Here is a 20,102-nt window from a genome sequence, read left to right as displayed (position 1 = left end):
TTAGGGATACATAGACAGGTATAAAACCTCCAAAGGAAGCATGGAAATGATCAATTCAGGGTATTTATGTGTTACTGCTCAGTGAGAGAAGAGTATTGCCATCACTATGTGGTATATAAAAGGCTCTGAAGAATAGTTATACTATCTCTTGTTCTTAATGTTCTGTACACGGGTGTTCATTTGTTGTCCATTAACATGTGCATGTTCATCTGCATTACATCTTTTTGTGTATATTTTTCTAAATTAAAAAATTGCAGATTCCAAGGACCAAAAACCAGACATTTCTATTCAATATCTTAGTCTGGCACCAAGAAATTTAAATTTTTATCAAGTTCCTACAGTAATTTTAATAAAAGTAGTCTGAGGGTCACATTTTGAGTATCTGTATTATTTCCATAGTTTGAATATTTTACTCTTATGACTTGGCATTTCAGAAAGAGCTGCAATGTGACTAAAGGAGGCAGTTTATAATAAATAAACATACAACCGTTCTAATTCCAGAAATTATCACTTTACTATTCAAAAAAACCTAAACATTTACAAAAGAAAATAAAAACAAAGTTGCATTTTTAGACCACATTGGGAAAGTTGCACAGGAGTCTGATGAACCAACTTCGTGAAACATCTTCGTACCATGCCAGTACCATACAGAGAAACCCAGTCAACCATTATACCATAGGTTGAGGTATTTAGTACCTGAAAGTCAACCCAGTGCTCTCTTTGCTTATTATTTGTCTATAAAAATAAAAAACCAGGCATCTTTACGAAACCTGAAATTACTGTCAATAAACTTTATAGGAGTAAAATTTTGTTAAAGGGAATAAAATAGAAGAAAGATGACAAAGGCCAGCTGTCAGTCAATATTAATGTGAAATTTTCCTAACATGCATTAAATTATAATAGTCAGTCCAAGCAACACTAGTTATTTTAACGATCTAAATATGGGGTGTTGCTATTTTAAGCAATCTTGCTATGGTATAATTTTATTTTACATATGTACAAATTATGTTATTGTATATACAGATCAAGGAACTCCTCCAGTTCTCTCATCCTGATGGCAGTTACTGTTTTTCAGGCAGCAAGTTTTCCTTTGACTTCTTGCTCAGAGCAAGGGGCATAGGTGGGCATTTCTTTCCAAGTTCAATACATTCAGGGAAGTCTGCCTCTCAGCTCATTGTTTTTCTCATGGAATGATGAGCAGTTTCAAGGATTTGCATAGAAAAATAGTGTCTCCAGTTGAACATATCAAGCATTAGCTACACTTTTGATTTCTGTGCTTCTACAAGACTATATGATCCCTTCATGTTGGCTTTTCTTGCAAAGTAAATTATCATTCCAACGGCGGGTATTATTAAGGAGGATGCACAATAGAGCATGAGAAGCTCAGGAGAAAAATAGTCTTTGTTGTTTTCTCTTCCTGGAAAATAACAAAATGGATGCAATTAATGTCTAGTACAAAAAGATAGCATTTAATAACAACAGTTACATGTTTTATTATAACAGTACAACTAGTTCTCCAAAGAGAAGGGAATCAAAGCAGTGATAAGGACCATCAGGACCCAAGATGCATATTTCTCTGAATTATCCAAATAATCAGTTGGTGGTTGCTATGGTCATGATGGATCTAAAGATGATAGTTGTTGGCTTCTACAAACTTGGATTCAAATAGATTCAGGCTCAGTTGTAAAATGGAAGGGAGGGTACAAGTTTTTAGGGCTCTATTAACAAGAACGGAAATTGGAGAGAGGCACTTGCTTTGGGAAATAAAAATATCTACTAAAGAACTGGGACTCTGATGACCATGAATTGAAATGACTAACCAGTTCTCTAAGAAAATCCTTGTAACATTCAGAGTGTGACCATTATAGCTAAATGCCACAAATAAGATGGTAAGAGAAAAAAAAAAATCTTGCCAATGGCTTTTTCAGAGATATATGAAAGTTTCTATGTTTTTATGTCAGAAATAGGGCATATTAATATGTTTTTCCTCTTCAGCATTTATATTATCTTTTGATAAACTGGAGTTCTTTGGACAGCATTATGTTACAGCTTAAATGTCTCTTAGAGGCATTCTCTGATCTATATCTCCCTCATTCTAAATTCAGAACCTCAACGTATTCTCAAAACCCACGCATTTTTCCTTCAAAACCTTATCACAGCTTTTAATTAAACGTTTATCCATATAATTATTATTTATCCATATAACTTATTAAGTTTAGTTTCCTCCCCTAGGCTATACATTACATCAAGACATGTATATCTATTTTCTTTTTGGTCCATCACCGGACTCACTGCTTGGCCTAGTTGGCACCAAAAAAGTATTTTTTAAACATTAATAACATTTTTTTCTCTCTACATTTTGCTTTTGCCATTTAGTTGTACATGGAGCACAGTAGGTACAGCATGCAAAAACTTCAAAATTAGTATTCTTTCTAATCTGCTAAAAAATCATCTGACAGCTGCTATACCGTTTAACATCTTAACTTTATAAGAACATCTGAAGAAGATAGTCACTGGAGGTAAACCAAGTAAAAAGAATCACTAGCATCAGATGCTGTGTAGTCATTTTTTCAAATTATTGAAGAAAAACGGTTCACCCTAAGCATAATGATAATGGCCCCACTTTTTGACTTTCCCTTGCAAGAGCTGAGCTAGTCAAATATAAGCGTAATATTTGAATGGGATGTCCATCAACATGATTATGATTAGACATCAATATTGATGACATGCTGAGAAATAGTATTTCCATTTCTATTGCTTTCTTTTCAATGTAATATATATTATCTTTTGCCTTTCAGTCTTCCCCGCAGGCATCGGCAGAAATACACAAATTTCCTGCCAAGGTAGTTACCAGGGCAACCTTCAAATACAATTTTCTATTTGTTGTATAAACACTGAATATCTTTAAAAACTCCTGATGATTTCTATTAATGGAATACATTCAAGCCAAGACAAAAGGAAACAAATAAAAAATCCAGCCAAATACAAAAGAAATCTAGTTCAAAATACCCAGAAAAATGTCCATTTTGTTTTGTTTTGTTTTCATCAAAATTTACCTATTTTAAACTATATTCAGTTTGGGGGCATGAGTTTCTAGCTGAGTGCTTAATATTCTTTGATTGTTCATTTCAATAATGAGTAAAAAGGAGCAATTATATAAGTGGCTAATTTGATAAAGCAATTAGAAAATAAAGCAATGTGTGTGAGAGAGTTAAAAAGTAGTGAAGCACGTTTGATGTGTCTTTAAAAGATAACAATTAATTAACAAAAGAATTACAGAAATGTTAGGGGACCAATTTCCTGGGGATAGGACTAATTAAAGGTGGCCCAGAGGCATTAAGGATTAAAGAAAATAGAGATGAATACATTTCAACCTGCTCATAACTGAGATTGCAATCTGTCCAGAATCATCCCCAACCTCATTGGAAGCACTGATTGCATATACCCCTGTATCATTTGGAGTGATGGGATACAAAGTAAATGTTCCCTACTTTGAACACATAGTAACTGCATTAGCTAGATCAACTCTTTTCAGGATAATCACTGCAGGTGGATGACTAGAAGTTTTACATAGAGTCATGCTGTTTTTCCCTTCTTTAACATTTCTAGATGGATGTATAACTATATAGCTATTGGCATGTTTTGAGGAGGTACTGTGAAGGTGGAAAACATATATATGGTAAGGCTTGCCATTTTGAGAAATTTGGGCAGATGAACAAAAACTTTACCTGTTTCTGACATAGGTTCAAATTTTCTCTGCATTGACAAGTGATTGCTCACTCCAATAGCCAAGTGCCAGACCTCTTAAGACTTGGCATTTGTTTGCAGTCCTGTTTGCACTCCACCTCCAAGTATGGCTTCCATTACACAATAGGAGCTAATTGGTGTGCAAGGGGTGTGAGACTGATCAGCCAAGGCTGATGTATTCTACTTCACCAATAAGATCAGCAGATCCTACCTACTGTGCATTCACAAGAGGGCTTAGGAGATTAAGGGGCCTCTGAAGTTTCTCCAGTGAGGATATTGCTCCTCTCTTTCTCTGTTCACCAGAATAGGGAGGGATGGCAAGTGGCTTGAATTTTAATGAGGCTTTTCGATAGTCTAGAGATTTTTTTATGTTGTTCAGGATCAAGTTTACTATTCCCAATTATTATCCTGAAAAGAGTCAATCCAGAAAATTGCAGTTACTCTATGTTCAGAAAATAGTATTTCCTTCTGGTAGAAAGGAAGAGGGTCTGGATAGAACCCTTCTTTTTCAATGTGCCAATCCTACTTCTTTCGTTTCCTTATAACCTCCAGGGAAAATGTTGGGAAATATGGTTAAACATTCAGCAACTGCAAAACCTCAGAGACAAATGATACATTGTAAACTGAAAAAAGCAAGCAGGAATTCCTCACTCACGAATGATTAATGTCAACTTCCTGGCTAAACTTTATAGGATAAAGCAGCTGTGCTTGATTATTCCAAGAACCATTAAGAAATAAACCACAGCTCCATTTTGCCAACTCATTCATCAAATATTAGAAACTCTTAGTAATCCATGGAACCTCTGAACTACTATCAACAAAACAAAAACAAAAACTCAAAACAAACTCACCTTGAACATCAAGTGTTAAACTTCTTAATTGTGAGCCAACTTTGTTTTTAGATTCACATTCGTATACCCCCGCATCCTTCAACTGGGCCTTTTGGATGGTATAGGCACCATCTATAGATTTTAGTACTGTGTCTCCTGTCTGTGCTTTTTTCTTCAGGATTATCCATGTTTCTGGAACATTTCCACATGTACAAGAGATGATGACAGTGTCTCCTTCTTTGACACTCTCAGAAGGAAAAGCTGTAAGTTTTATGTCTTTTGGAATAGCTGTAAAGGGAATTTAAAAGGCATCTCTGATTGAGTGAAATATGAACCAATTCCATATTAATTCAGTGACATCAACAACAGCTTCCATGGAGCTATTTGTGCTAAGTGTTTGCATTAAATGTTAAGAAGAGCCAGTAAAGAAGTCGAGCATTGCTAGATTGTTGGAAATGATCATGTTTTAACTAAGAGAGTACATGGCTTATGCTTCTTTCATGTCCCTTAATATAATTATTTACCCAGCCTAGCACAAAGAATAGGTATTTGATATGGTTTGACTCTGTGCCCCCTTCCAGGTCTCAACTTGAGTTGTAATCCCCAGGTTTTGAGGGAGGAACCTGGTGAGAGGTGATTGGATCATGGGGGCTGTTTCCCCCTTTCTGTTCTCATGACAGTGAGTGAGTTTTTACGAGAACTTTTGGTTTTAAAGTGTGGCAGGTCCTCACTCTCTCTGGCCTGCCACCATGCTACGATGTGCCTTGCTTCCCTTTCTCCTCTGCCGTGATTGCACATTTTGTGAGGTGTTCCCAGCCATGTGGAACTGTATTAAACCTCTCTTATAAATTACCAGTCTCAAGTAGTATCTTTATAGCAGTGTGAAAATCGACAAATACAGTGTTTAATAAAGAGTTATAGAATTCAGATGTGAAATAGAAAATTAACTTTTTGTAATACTGTTTTGCAAAAATTTCCTTGAAGTACAAAGGCTTTTACAGGTTTCTGAGTTTTGAGTTGGATCCCTCAATCAAGAAGTTAAGCTGTACAGATGCGGCTTTTTCACTATCCTTAACAACACTATTGCCATTTATTAAGTTCCAGGCACTGAGCTAAGTATTTGACATATAACATGTCTATTAATGCAACAACTGGTGGATGCAGGTACCATATCACCAATTTTTAATCCCTATTAAGGTCTTCTATTTTGTAAGTTGATTTGAAATTCTTTCCCCATTTCCAAGGTCACGACAACTACCCAAAAGGTTTTTTTGTTTGTTTGTTTGGTTGGTTGGTTGGTTGTCTGGTTTTTAAGGATGTGCATTGCCTTTCCAAGATTCTTCTTCTAAAATACAAATCTTACTGAGTTGAGATAACAAGAAAGTCACTAATATCTTAGTGGGAATAATGCCAAGGTGTAAGAGAGAAAATGACAGCCCTGACAAAGACAAGAACCCTCATACCCAAAGGGGAAGGGATGGAGGAAATCCACATTGATCACTTGATGATTTTGCTCATAACTCCATATGGCTTCAACCTGCGAACTAGAAATTGTCTTTTTCTCAATCTTGGGTCTCCATCCTAAAGGGAAGGGGCCTAGATCTGTTGACTTAATCTACTTTAGTGGTTCCATGCTGTCAGGCTGATGAACCAGAGGACAGAATCACGGCTACTAATAATCTCAGAATTTGCAAAAGACTTAAGTGCCAGCTTAGGCTTCTAAGCAAATACTACTGGCCATCTTGTGAGATTGCCACTCAGAGTTCAATTCAGCCAGATATGGTGGCTTTAATCCTACATAATTCCAAATGAAGATATTCCTCTTCCTATTCTTATCTCAACACCATAACCATTGCCTCATAAGTGTAACTGGAACTTCTGACACAGGTCCTGAAGGCTTGCGTTTCACTTGAGTTTAAAAGAATCTCAGGATAAGAAACTTGTAACGATTCATGAGAAAGGACAATTTCAGGAGATTTCTCCATACATTGGAAACATCATAAGCTCTTCAAAACCCTCAACACACTTTTGTAGTAAAAATTTTGTTTTCAAAGAAGACTTTACTCATAATCAATAACATAACCAAAAAAATTGCTAGCAAGGATAACTCATTACTCACACTCTGCTCACCTTGGATAATTAATTCTACTTCTTTTCTACTTCTTCCAGCCTGGTTAATTCCTTCACATACATAAACTCCAGAATCTTCCATTTTTGTAGAAATTAAGGTGAGAGTTGCATTCTCAGAAACAGGCTGTAGCTCCCCATTAGGTAGCTGCCTGCTCCATAGGATTTTCGGAGCAGGAAGGCCGTGGCTCAAGCATGTCATAGTCACAGAACTGCCTTCCTCCAGGATGGAGGAAGGGCTGACCAAGACAGTCGTATCTCTGGGGGCAACTGAAAAGGCAGAGAGGCTTGTTAGCTGGACCCCTTATGCCCTGAGTTCCAAAGAGTTTTAATAATGTTGCAAAACTGGGCTATGGGTTCAGCAGACTCAAACAGTTTATAAACCTTGATAATTTAACACAAGAGGTTTTGGTCCTTATTTACTTTAGTTGATACCAAATGATAGAGCAGAACATGGACACGTCATGGTGTTTTCTAATGGAAGTAAGTTCAGTATACCCTCCCTTGTAACCAAAGAATGACAAGGGTCAATGATAGTGTGTACTGCCATTTATGGTAGAGTCAACAAGACAATGAATTATTTGAATCTCCTTCCGTGAAAAGATGTGGTCTATTTTTCCACCCCTTGAAACTCTAGGCTGGCCTCATGACTCACTTTGACCAATAGAATGTGGAAGAAGTAACACTGTAGGACTTCCAAACCCAGACCTTGAATAGGCTACTTTCATTTACACCTTCTTGAAAACTGAGCTCTGGTGAGTAAATCTAGGCTACTGTTCCTCAGGGTGACAACGCATAAAGAAAGAGAGGCCAAGTCATCCCAGATATGGCTCCAGACATGTGGGTGAAGTCATCTGAGACCAGCCAGTCCTGCTAACCTTACAGAAAATGCATAAGCGAGCTCAGCTAATACCATATCCAGCAGAATAACTGCCTAGCTGGCCCCTTCCTAAACTGCCAACTCAAAGCATCATAAGCCAGTAAATGGTTACTCTTTTAACTTTAGGGAGGGTGATTTGTTACAATCATTATTATTCCGAAATTTCTTTTCAGTTATGTTTTTTCTCTACAGAGGTTTTAACTATTAACCTTATGTTAACTATTGCCTGGCAAACACGATAAAGAGACAGGTATTAAGCTGTAGATACCTCACATATGTACTTACCATTGACATAAAGTGTCTGTGTACTCTGCCTTTGTTTGGGTTCAAATTCCATTTCATCCATATGTAACTTAGCCTGACAAACAAGAGCTTTTCCAGTATCTTCAGTGGTAGGGATGAAGGTCGCTTCCAAACTTTTGTTCTCTAGCGATTTCATATCTGTATCCTCCAAAAACTCTTTATTCTCCAGAACAGTCTCCCCCTTAAGTAATTCAATCTCCAACCGGTCAAGGGGGTACACGCTAGAAACCTTGCAGCTTACAGTGATGGGGCTCTCACTCACAAGGACACCTCTCATCTCGATTTCTGGATCTCTAGGGAATGCTGCAAAACGCAAGCAAAAATGATTTTTATACGCGATATTCAAGGAAAAATTGAGCTAAGCTTTATTAAATGTAAAGGCCTAAAAATGACAGCTTTAATTGACCTGGGATAGAACGACTGTCAATATATAAGTAACGACAGTATTTATAAATGACATATTCATGATATTATATATGAATAATGTTAGAAACAAAAACTACTTAGTATATCCAGTCCTTGAGTAATAAATGTTCACTTCTTATTTTTTTTTCTTCTTAATATGCAATCTTGCTGTGTGCCATGGCTTGATCCTTTCTAAGTACACATCAGCTTCCACTATCTTATTTAGTAAGTATATATTTTACATGTTTTAAATTTGCCATGTTATGTTGATACTTAGTATCAACTAGTCCTCTAATATTCATTATCTCAGTCTTCAAAGCAGCTATGTAAAATGGGTATTAGTTATTTTACAGCCAGGAATATTGAAACATATAGAGGCTAAGAGACTTTCCTCATGCATTATACCTAGTTGAAGTCAATGAGATGGGCTGAGAATCCGTATTTCTCTGACCTCAGAGCCCAGCTTTGGTTTTACACAGCTGTGCAGTCTCTCAGTATCAAATAAGACAAACAAGGAAGTTCTCAACTTAGTTTAAATTTTAATGACCAAATTTAGGCAGCAAGTTTTAAATATTTCTCAGATAATACTTGTAATCAAGAAAAGAACTGCTTAACTCTAGTCTTTCTAATACAGCACAAATCAATAAAAATAAGACTAAAATAGCTATCAAGGGCAAGAATAATGCTTAAACATATTTTTCCTTAACAAAAATGTTGTTAAAGTGATACATGCTCAAATATTTCTATGTTGCAATAAGACTCCACTGCTGGTTCTCATTTCTGCTGGGAATGTGCCTATCTCAGCAGATCATGGACTCTGGGTAATATAATAATGCAAATAAAATATATCCTCCTTTTGAGAGACTCAAATCCATTTACAGGCACACTGTGACCCATTCTGAACAAAATCTTGAAGGGTAACACAAGTTTGGGCAGGCTTTCTGGTAGAAAATCTCTACAATATGTTCTCTTGAGTTCTACTGAAGTGAGAACTCAAGGCAGAGTGACCCTCTCAAAAAAATAACTTTATGGTTACTTTGCATATTTTGTTCTTCATTCAATATGGACTGAGGAACTCCAGCAATGTCAAGTTCATGGAGATTTGAGGTTGCAAAGAGTGTTTATTAAGACGACAAGAAGAGTAAGAGAAAGCATAGTATATGTAGGTGGCATAAATCAACATTAAGATCTAACGCTACTTCCTGATTCTGCTTTTCACCTTAGCCACTGCCACTGACCATCCCCATCTCCAACCTAATTCCTTATCTTTAATTTTGGCTTCCTTTTGCTTCCTATTCCCTTATTTTTTTCCCATCCTGCAGACAGCTCTTCAAATGTGCTTTAAAGCAGTGCCTTAAAATAGTTTAAAACTACTCATTCCCAACTGGAGTAGCTGGAGTAGTCACCTCCACCCAGTCATCTGAATGGACACTGACCCCAGTGCACTCACCTCCAGCATGTAGTGTGTTCAAGTGCATGATGAGAGAGTTTGACAAGGCATAAACCGAGGATTGTGGGTGCTGTGTACATATGTAATACGGACTTGAGATTTAGGCTAATAATGTTGTATCAAACCATTCTGATTCAGATTTAGGAACAAAATTCACAATGCTAAATTCCTTTTCTAAACATAAGAATCTCATTGCAAATCACAGACATGCATTGTTTTTCTTCCAATAGAACTGGAAAAAATAAAAATAAAAATAAACAATTCTGAAAACCACTTACAGTAGAGCTCCACCTGGATTCCCTTTTCCAGTTTCTTACGTCCACAAGTCACTGTGCACAGATAAGAGTGTTCGTTCTCAAAACTCACAGGGCTCAGGGTCAGCGTGGAATTGGTCCCCTCACTCCTCACCTTCCCGCTCAGAGGGCTGTCTATCTGGGTTCTCCAGGAGAAAGATGGGGACTCACAGCCCATAACACTACATGTCAACACAACTGAGTCTCCGATCTGAGCAGCAATCCGGGGTCCAGGTGAGATCTCAACAGTAAATGGTTTCTCTGGGACAGAAGTGGAAAGCAAGATGAAAAGAACGTAAGATTATTTTCTTCTTTCATCACATTCTGACATATGATCTTTATTTTTCTGGATCTCCTTTCAGTTAATATCTATGCCAAGAAGAAATTACTCTTTTCCACCTTGGGACTATCAGAAATGAGACCACATCTTTTAGAATGAAACCATTATAGTTTGCTGATTCATTCATTTAACAAACTGAATGGATAAAAATTTGTCAAGAGAGGTATCTCTTCATAGCAATAATAGAGTCTCTGCTCAAATGTAGTTTATCAAATCACTGTAAGAGTGGACAATCACTCAAAGAATGTAAGTGGTTCTTGTGTGTCAAGCACTATCTAAATTACTATATATATAGTAATATATATATAATAGTATATATATAATATATATATAATAGTAATATATATAGTAATTTTATATATATATATTAAAAAAATCAACAATTTCGTACACTAGTACTATTCTTTCTTCTTTGCCTTCTCTTTCTGCGTCTACTCTTTCTCTTCCTCTTTTTACCCCTCTTTTTTCTTCTTGAGGAAATTTAGGCTCAGAAATGCTAAATAACTTTGCCCAGTTTGCAAGTAACAAAATTAGGACTTGATGCCAGGTGGGTCTGATTCAAGATCCCAGTTTTTCAGTTGCTACAACAACTAAATCAAGTCATCCTCATATGGAGATAAAATGATCTAAAAGGGGTACTGGAAAAAGCTACAAAAAATGTCTCTTAATTAGATATAATACCCACAGTGGACAAGCATTTAGAGCTTCTGTTTCAATAATACAGTTATACCATTGAAAGTCACATAGAATCACCCTGAAATCAAAGTCAAAATCTAAGCATTAAAGTGATACATAAGTCGCCTCCAAAATTTGCCTGATGCAATATAAAAATACTTTACAATTAACTCAGGGTCTGAAAGCTGAGGTGTGAGGGCAAACTCCTAAGACTCAAATATCCAGGAATGTCCTTTGGCCATCAGCACTGTCCCTGCTGAGTACATGGGCTTCTTTTGGATGACTGCTATTTAGGAAGAAAGGGAACACTACATCTTGGCTCTGTTTCCCTGAAGAAACTGAGAGTGTCTGGGCAACTCTGAAAGCAACAGATGAGACCCCCATAAAAGTCACTGAAATCTTACTTGTAAATTACAGGCTTGAGGTAAAAGAAAGAAATCTCAATATACAAATAATCCAAACATATTACATTTTGCATGGTTCTCATCTGTGTCATCAGTTATTTTTCTTAATAGGTTTCTCTAATTGTGACATCTTAGTATTTTCTGAAGAAGATTCTCCTCAAATTACCTCAATAAACTGATATGCTATTAGACTTAGAAAGAGAGCTCATTCACAAAAACAACCAGAGCTTCCGAATTTCTTATAGGCTAATGTGAGAATGAGGAACTTTAAAAACAGATCCACTGCCTGTGTGCGAACATTTCTAAGTCATTCTTTACAGCGGCCACATGTATTGCTAGGTGAACTTGGAACCACTGGAGGAGTAACTCTTTTAGGTAGCTGAAAGTTTCTTTGAAAGTACTTTCAGTACTTTAGGCCAGTAGTATCCCATGTGATGCAAAGTGCAAAACAACTCTCCCTAACCCCAAAATACATATCCTTTGTACACTGAAATAGGATACAGTTTATTATGGAGTGGCATTATTCCAGGGTGAATAATTAGCTTTACATACTTTTATTAGTATAACATCTTTCCTGGTCACTTGAGAATGCTAACCTAACATCCAGCTGAGATAATCTACTTATGGTGAGTTTTATTTTTATTTTAATCATCCAAGTTTAAATACCATGTTTTCACATTTTAAAAATTTGTGTTGAGCTGGGTGTCACTACAGCTGGGTGGCACGTGCCTATAATCCCAGCTACTCAGGCAGCTACAGTGGGAGCATCAGTTGAGCCCAGGAGTTGAGTTCAGCCTGGGCAACATAGCAAGACCTCATCTCCTAAAACAAACAAACAAAAGACTATGCTACCCATGTTTATAATCTATTCATTAATTCAGCAAACATTTACTGAACATTTATTATGTGTTAGGTACTGTGCTAAGAATCCAAGCATTCACACACACACACACACACACACACACAGAATTCTTGACTTTAAGGAGTTTACAGATTTTTAAAAAAAATTAAATAGAAACAGAGGTCTCACTATGTTGCCCAGGCTGGTCTTGTACTCCTGGCCTCAAGCAATCCTTCCACCTAATCTACCCAAAGTGCTGGGATTATAGGCTTGAACCATCATGCCCAGAGCAGGCAGGAATTTACAGTTTAGTGGAAAGGCACATTTAAAAAGATATACTGTTTTGGCTCTTACTAAGGAATATTTGAGTTATCTATTTATATGCCTGTCCTTCCTTCCTAGTTTGTATGATCCCCTAGGGCAGTTGTCATATCTTTTTCATGTCTGTACTCCCATTACCAAGTAGAATTCTTGGATTCTTGGACAAGGGCTCTTAATAGGTGTGGAACTGAACAAAACTGCATACACGACTATAAGGAGTGTTGAGTGTACACGAAGGAAAGAATATGTAGTTTGGTCTGACACAATCTGGAACTGGGAGGCTGACATGAGCTTCATATTGGAGAATGGCTAAGACTTTGCCAGATGAAGGAAGGAGAAAGGCCATTTTAGGCAAAAGGAACAGCATAAGCAGGGGCTGGGGCAAGGAGTGGAAGGGAACGAGGAGATGTTGGTCAATGGGTACAAAGGTTCAGTTAGACAGGAGAGTAAGTTGTTGAGATCTGTTGTACATCATGATGACTATAGTTAATGATAATATATTGTGTATTTTAAAATACCTAAGAAAGTGAATTTCAAATGTATCACCACAAAAGAATAAGTGAGGCAATGAATATGTTGACTTAATCATTCTACATTGTATACCCATATCAAACATCACATTGTAATCTGTAAATGTAAGCAATCATGATTTATCAATTAAAAATATTTCTAAAGAGAAATATAAAGATAATTAGCTATAAAATTAAAAAGGCAAAGGGGTTTTCATTAAAATGAACCTGTATTAAAATCATAGTAAATGCAACTAAAGAGCTATTTAGCCCTAGGAAAAGTATGAACTATCCTGAACCTGGGTTTTTAGTAGTGTTGTGGTAAAGATTAATGAGATAAAATATATACAGCAGAATGTAGAATTCCTGGGAAACATTAGGTGTACAATCAATAGGTGGCGTCATTATTAATCTCTGGGAGATTCCACTCTCTCATCTGTAAAAGGAATACAAAATACTTACTTTTTAGTTATTTCTTGAAGACGGCATATGTAAAGTACCAGAAACATATCTGGTGTTTAGTGAATGCTGTTACGTAAGAATATCTTGCAAGAGCCCAAGTGAGAGATGATAAACTAAGGCAATGGCAAGTGGGGTGAAGAAGAGGTCATATTCTGGGGAGCATTTTGAGGTAGAACTGACAGCAATTAACAGCATGGAATTGGAACATGAATTTGGGAGTAATCAACATATTGTAGTCCAATTCTTGGGAGTCTAGCATGAGAAGAGAAGGGGACCCAGGAATGTAAACTTGAAAATACCAGTATCCCAGAGGCAGGAGGAAGACAAAAAGTGAGGGAATGAAGCAGAGAAAAAGTGATTTGAGATGAAAAAGAATCAGAAAAGCAGAGCCATGGAAACTCTGGGAGGGAAGACTTCCAAGAAGTACTAGTAAGATAAACATATATTTGTGCTAAAGGCTATGGCAACCAGATAGGTCATCAGTGAAACTAAGGGAAGCAATTTCAGCATTGAAGCTGTGTGACTATTGCTCAAATCCCAGTGACAGCACCTTTGTCATTCCTTTTTCACATTCTACTCACCTTGAACAATTAATTCCACCTCTTTTCTGTTTTTCCCAATCAAATTAACTCCTTCACACACATAAATTCCAGAATCTTCCATCCTCATAGCAATTAAGGTGAGAGTTGCATTCCCAGAAAGGTGCTGTAGATTCCCATTATCTAATTTCTTACTCCAGAAAATCTCTGGAGGTGGTAGACCCTCACTGGAACAGGTCATGGTCACAGAGCCACCTTCTTGTAGCCTTATGGATGGATTCACAGTAATAACTGTATTCTTGGGTGATACTGAAAAGGCAAAAAAAATAATATTAGCAATTGCTAAGCATCATCCCAGTGCAACAGAGGGAATGTATTTCTCTTAGACAGTATTTATGTGCTTCCACCAATTTGATGAAATTACTCTGCCAAATTAGTATAAAGAACTGCTGAATCATTCAAAATAATCTATCCAGTTTCTGACTAAACTGATCGAGTTTAGTTGATGTTTCATGTTTTTCAGATGGTTATAGGTAGTCAGAAATTAAGAAGAACCATGTGGCTTAACCTCCCACTAAAGGGTAGGAGTCCCATTTAAGCATTCTTGCCAAGTGCCCATTCAAGTCAACTTCAACATTTACTGAGAGAATCCACCCATTGCTTTCCAAAAGAGTCAATTTGATTTTTGGACAGCTCTACGTATTATCACATTTCTCCCTATTGAGCTGAAATCTTCTCTCTATACTAATTTAAACATATTGGCCATAATTCAGCCATGTGCTGTTACAGAAAAAGGTAAATCACTCTTTCATATAACTGTCTTTCAAATGCTTAATTAGAGCTCTCTTTTCCAGGTTTTGTATTCTCTTAGGAAAAATATCCTCTATCTTGACTATTCTTCTCAAAATATTATTAAAAGCCTGCCCAGCTCATTCTCTTTCAGCTAAACATGCCATAGTTGGCAATACTCCTTTTAAATGTAGTGCCCAGTGCAAAACATAGCATTTTAGACTAGAACCGAGCACAGTGCGCCCACTCCTACACAACGCTGGGACTACAAGACTCCCGTAAATCCCCTGGCAGTATCAGGCAGATTGGAGGCAATCAAACCCCATCATTTTTCCCCTGTCCAATGCACATATGTATGTATGTGCATATGCATACACACACACATACACACACAGAGAGAATAACTGCTCACCTTGTCAAGTTTCTGTACCTGTGCAACTAATATTTCAAGGCATACTATAAGAGTTTACAAAACAATATTAAAGTGTTTTATTATTTGAACCTGTTTCTCACTACCCAATCTGGTGGTATGACTATTCCCCTTTTATACCCTGGGAAATAGAGAAATTAAGTAACCCAAACTTACACAGTTAATAGAGACAGAAATTAAGCTCAAGTCTTCTCCACCCAAATCCAGTGTTCTTTTCATTGAATTGTACTATTGGCAAACATTATGTTCTCAATGAATACAAATGGAATACAAACTATATACAAGTTTTTTTTTTTTTTTTTTTACTTTGCTGCTAAGTTTATTGCTATACACAACCAAGGTGGGATTCCCACAAAGACTGGAACACATCGCACAAGTACTTACTGTAGACTTGCAATTCTTCTACAGCCTCCCTTTCTGTGGGCACAGAATCCATTTCATCAATGTGTAATTTAGCTCGGCAAACAAGAACTTTCCCAATATCTTCAATGACAGGAGTAAAGGTTACTTCCAAACTCTTGGTTTCCAGGGACTTCCTGTCTGCATCCTCCAGAAATTCCTGACTCTTCATGAGATGATCTCCTTTCATTAAGTCTATCTCCAGCCTGTCAAATGGGTATACATCAGCAACCAAACACTTGACTGTGATTGGCTTCCCAGCCTCCAGAGGACCACTCAGATGAATCTCTGGATCCCTAGGAAAAGCTGTAAAGGTCAAACAAATACATGGATGGGCTTTTTGCTCATGGGATATAAGGTCTCTTACTGCTTTAACACAATACAAATCAAGCCTAGTGTTTTTGTTAATACAGTCTTAATACAGAAGAATTGTTTAAATAGCCTGTCATGATTTGGGGTGAGTTCAAGGTGCAAGAATTGGAAGCAAACACTTTTTAGAACATTATTCTATTCTGATCCTGTATATATTAAGGGTTGCATGTTATTACAGTAGAGGAAGAAGGAAGAAAAAATGTTTATATTGAACCTTACATGTGGCTGTCACTGCGCTATAGATTTAACATGAATTATTTTATTTTATCCTCACAACAACTCTAGGAGATACAGATCACATTTTACAGAAAAGAAGACTTGGACTTAGTACATTTACATAACTTGTCTAAGGTCACACACCTAGTAAATGGTAAAGCTGGGATTTAAATTCAGGATTTCTATTACTCGGTTTTGCTACTACAGATTTACATTATGTTACATCACATTTTCTTATAGTCAGGGCAGATATATTTCCATTTTACAGATAGTGACTTTAAGGCTTGGAATGTCATTGCAAAGAATAGTTATTGTCAAGATATTCTAAGACATGAAAAGACCAACTTTAAGTAATTAGCTTCTGAAAACGGTGCCTCTGATAGGAATTCATCCACCAGAAAGATACATTTGTGCAATCTTTATGTTCTGGAACACATATTTGCCTCCTGAAATGCCTAACTCAGTATCCCACCAAGTGTTCCATTGAAGCTTCTAGTACAAGGAAATGTACTACTTCTCGTAGCCATTGCCTCCTTTGCAAGAGTTACCTTTTTCATTACACATTGTCATGAAGTAACATATTGGTGAATTCAGAACTCTGTGTAACAAAAAGAGTACAAAGGTCTCAACTCTAAGCACTATTACAATCAAATGTGGAAAGGAGACAGAACTGTTATACATAATGAAAAACAGACACTCTTGGAGAAAAACCTCAGGCAAGATAATTAAAGCCAGAAGCGTCTTCATTTCTCTTTTTTAAATCTTCAACTATTTGGTACTAGTGGGCAAAAGACAAAGGAGCTGGAAATTCTTTGCTATGTGAAGAAACATGGTATTTTTCATTTTTTCCAGCAATAATTTCTGTCCCTCATATTCTGTAAGAAATGTTCCTCTAATCCACACAGTCTGATGTCAGGTAACATAAGAACTTGCTACTTTTCCCTGTATTTACATAAGGGAAGCTTTTAAGGAGCTCAGGAGGCTGCACAGACATAAACTATGCATGTACAACCAGCATAATTGAAAGCAGCCGGCCAAGCACAGTTTCTTGGGAAGCTTGAGCAACACATGGGGCTTGTTGCAGAATCAATTAAGGTTGCTGGGAAAAGTTGGGCTCTGGTACAACAGAACAGAACCAAAGTAATTATAATCAAATGAGGTCTTCGTGAAGACACGACCATAAATGGGTTCAGTTTTTTAGAAAGAGAGGCCATCGGTAACAAAAGGCAAATGATTTATGTCTGGTTAGTTTTTTACTCCTCTTGCTAACTTTGTTTGCTGAATGGAGAATGGAGTGGGATGCATTTTGGCAGGCTGGTAAACTAGGGACATCCACTCACGTTCATGAGGCAAATCTAATGCATTATATAAATATCTTTGAAGTTGAGCGGTTGAGCAGCAAGGCTTCATGGCACCAAAAAAAAAAAAAAAAAATCCTAAATGTGTCAACAATACCAAAGTCAAATGAGTGAAATGTTTGCAGATATTAACAATTATGTCTAAGGAGAACACTTTTATACTAATACCTATTACTAATTATAGATCTACTTAGTGTTTAAACTAATTTTAAGCATCAATGCATTATATAAATATCTTTGAAGTTGAGCGGTTGAGCAGCAAGGCTTCATGGCACCAAAAAAAAAAAAAAAAAAATCCTAAATGTGTCAACAATACCAAAGTCAAATGAGTGAAATGTTTGCAGATATTAACAATTATGTCTAAGGAGAACACTTTTATACTAATACCTATTACTAATTATAGATCTACTTAGTGTTTAAACTAATTTTAAGCATCAAATTGCGTAAGAATAAATGAATAGAAAATCCCTGAAGGATGGAATTCATAAATCAATCAGAGACGTAAGCAAGTAAACATGTAAGGATGTAATCAAGTGGAAAGATTTTTTTAATAAAACAAAAAGAACCTTAGAAATGATATTTTACAGCTAAGGAAACCGGAGCCCAGAGAGATTGAGTCTTATACATGGTCACTGTGTTTGCGGCAGAGGAGGAAATAGAAGCCAAGATTTGGATTCCTGCTCTCTCTCACGCTGGCCTTAGCTGTCCCTAGCTTTCCTGATGTTGTGTGTTCTTCAGCCAAGAATCTGTACAGGAATATCCATTTTAAAACTTTTTTTAAATATCATTTTTAAAAGGCGATTTTAAAGTGAAATTGAGAGAAAAACGAAGATTTTCTAAAGCACTCACAGTAGATCTCCACCTGGATTCCTTTTTCCAATTTCCTAGATCCACAAGTTGCTGTGCACAGGTAAGAGTGTTCGTTTCCGAAACTAACAGGATTCATGGTCAGCGTAGACGTGGTCCCCTCATTCCTCACCTTCCCATTCAGCGGACTGTCTATCTGGGTTCTCCAAGAGAAAGATGGGGACTCGCAGCCTGTGGTGCTGCAAGTCAGTGAGACGGAGTCACCAATCTGAGCGAGAGATTTAGATTCTGGGGTGGTCTCGATCTTAAAAGCTTGAGCTGCAAAAGCAAAAAAAAAGACAGAAGCAAATTTACCACTAATTTGTCTAGTATTCTACTCCTTCTTCTGTGTATAATGTCTAAAATAGGATCAGACTGATCTCTTTCCTAAGCCGCTTCAAACTAACTACAAGGTAGCCGAAAAGCACCGAAGTCACTTTCAAAAAAGTTTATGGAATCATCTTCACTAAAGAGAATCCTCAGTTCCAACCTTGATGCCCATTTATCAAAGCCGTTTTATTTGCTAAGTTTGACCTCATTGTCAAGTATAGGAAACTAAGGAGACAGACCAACTAGAGACAGAAGCCGAATTACTCACTAGCCTTTGGAAAAAAAGATACCAAAAACATCAATTTTCAGCTCTAACTATGACAGTACAATATTATATAGCAAAACTCAATTGCATATTAAAAGTTAGGTTAAATTAACTTTTCCTACTGTTTAAAATCACAGTGTCTTTACTTCACTACTTCACTACTATCGCAAAACTGACTGAAGCCAAAACCAGGGCTAAAACGGAATGCTAACATTTGAAACAGATAAAGGAAAATAACTTACAAGCTGCAAACATTATCCAAAGTATATTTGAGGCTCCAAAGATCACGACCATCTTCCCAGGCATTTTAAGTTGCTGTTGTGATGAGAAAATAGTGGTTCCAAAACCCTAATTTGTGTCCCACGTGTATGTGCCTGGAAAGGGTATTCAGCTCCTGAAGCCAGTGAGGCCCGATGCTGCGGAGTGAAATAGAAAGTCTGTGCTTTATAAAGGGTCTTGTTGCAGAGGCGGAGGGAAATCCCTTCAAGGGGAAACCCAGGGCAGAGCCAGGGAAAAAAGTTTAACAGACACCCAGCCAAGTTCCAGTATTAACCCCTTCAGTTGCTCTCACTGCTGAAGCTCCTCTCTCTGTCCTGGCAAAAGAAGACACTTCCAAAACTATAAAATACAGGCTTTTCCTCATCTTCGACTCCAAAAGGCTATCTTTACTGGAAAGATAAAGGACAATGCTGATTACGGAATGAAACTTTCTGAATCCAATGTGGTTAAAGAAAGAGGGTGGGGTGAGCAAAAAAGAAGACAGAGTAGTAAATTCTACTCTGTTTTTTGAACTGGATACATAACCACTATGTCATGTGAACTGATTTTCTCCATCAAGGAAATATGTTTGCAATTCTAAAAGAGATTATTTTTTTTCTCTTACAAGAGAAAGGAAAAAGTGATTTCATTTGATGAGTCATTTTTTAAAAAGGAGACACCATAACTTCTTAGTTTTATATTTGTTCATGGAA

At 36.9% G+C, this 20,102-nt stretch overlaps 1 protein-coding gene across 4 annotated transcripts; it reads right to left on the bottom strand.

Annotated features, from left to right (window-relative positions):
- Positions 1-489: 489 nt before the first annotated feature.
- VCAM1 (vascular cell adhesion molecule 1) lies at positions 490-19,806 on the bottom strand. 4 transcript variants are annotated; one of them, XM_011992533.1, is made up of 9 exons: positions 19,374-19,806; positions 18,540-18,815; positions 15,730-16,050; positions 14,169-14,435; positions 10,021-10,296; positions 7,870-8,190; positions 6,708-6,974; positions 4,599-4,865; positions 490-1,417 (listed from the first exon to the last, which is right to left on the bottom strand). In XM_011992533.1, exons 1-9 carry the CDS (start codon positions 19,435-19,437, stop codon positions 1,257-1,259), a joined length of 2,220 nt encoding a protein of 739 aa, XP_011847923.1. In that variant the 5' UTR covers positions 19,438-19,806; the 3' UTR covers positions 490-1,256. The 4 variants fall into 4 exon arrangements, with proteins under 4 accessions (XP_011847923.1, XP_011847924.1, XP_011847925.1 ...); XM_011992534.1 differs by having other exon boundaries at positions 18,726-18,815; XM_011992535.1 differs by lacking the exon at positions 10,021-10,296.
- Positions 19,807-20,102: the final 296 nt, after the last annotated feature.

The sequence above is a fragment of the Mandrillus leucophaeus genome, unplaced genomic scaffold (genome assembly GCF_000951045.1).
Source record: "Mandrillus leucophaeus isolate KB7577 unplaced genomic scaffold, Mleu.le_1.0 Scaffold413, whole genome shotgun sequence".
NCBI lineage: Eukaryota > Metazoa > Chordata > Mammalia > Primates > Cercopithecidae > Mandrillus > Mandrillus leucophaeus.
The sequence above is the reverse complement of the archived record's forward strand: the minus strand, read 5'-3'. Positions and strand labels throughout refer to the sequence as shown.

What these genes read in the sequence shown, in the direction of transcription:
- VCAM1 (XM_011992533.1), bottom strand. Translation starts at nt 19,437, where the DNA reads ATGCCTGGGAAGATGGTCGTGATCTTTGGAGCCTCAAATATACTTTGG. An exon ending in AATCCAGGTGGAGATCTACT is followed by an intron (nt 16,051 to 18,539) that starts GTGAGTGCTTTA and finishes TGACCTTTACAG; the next exon opens with CTTTTCCTAGGGATCCAGAG. An exon ending in GGTGGAATTAATTGTTCAAG is followed by an intron (nt 10,297 to 14,168) that starts GTGAGTAGAATG and finishes CTTCTGTCCCAG; the next exon opens with AGAAACCATTTACTGTTGAG.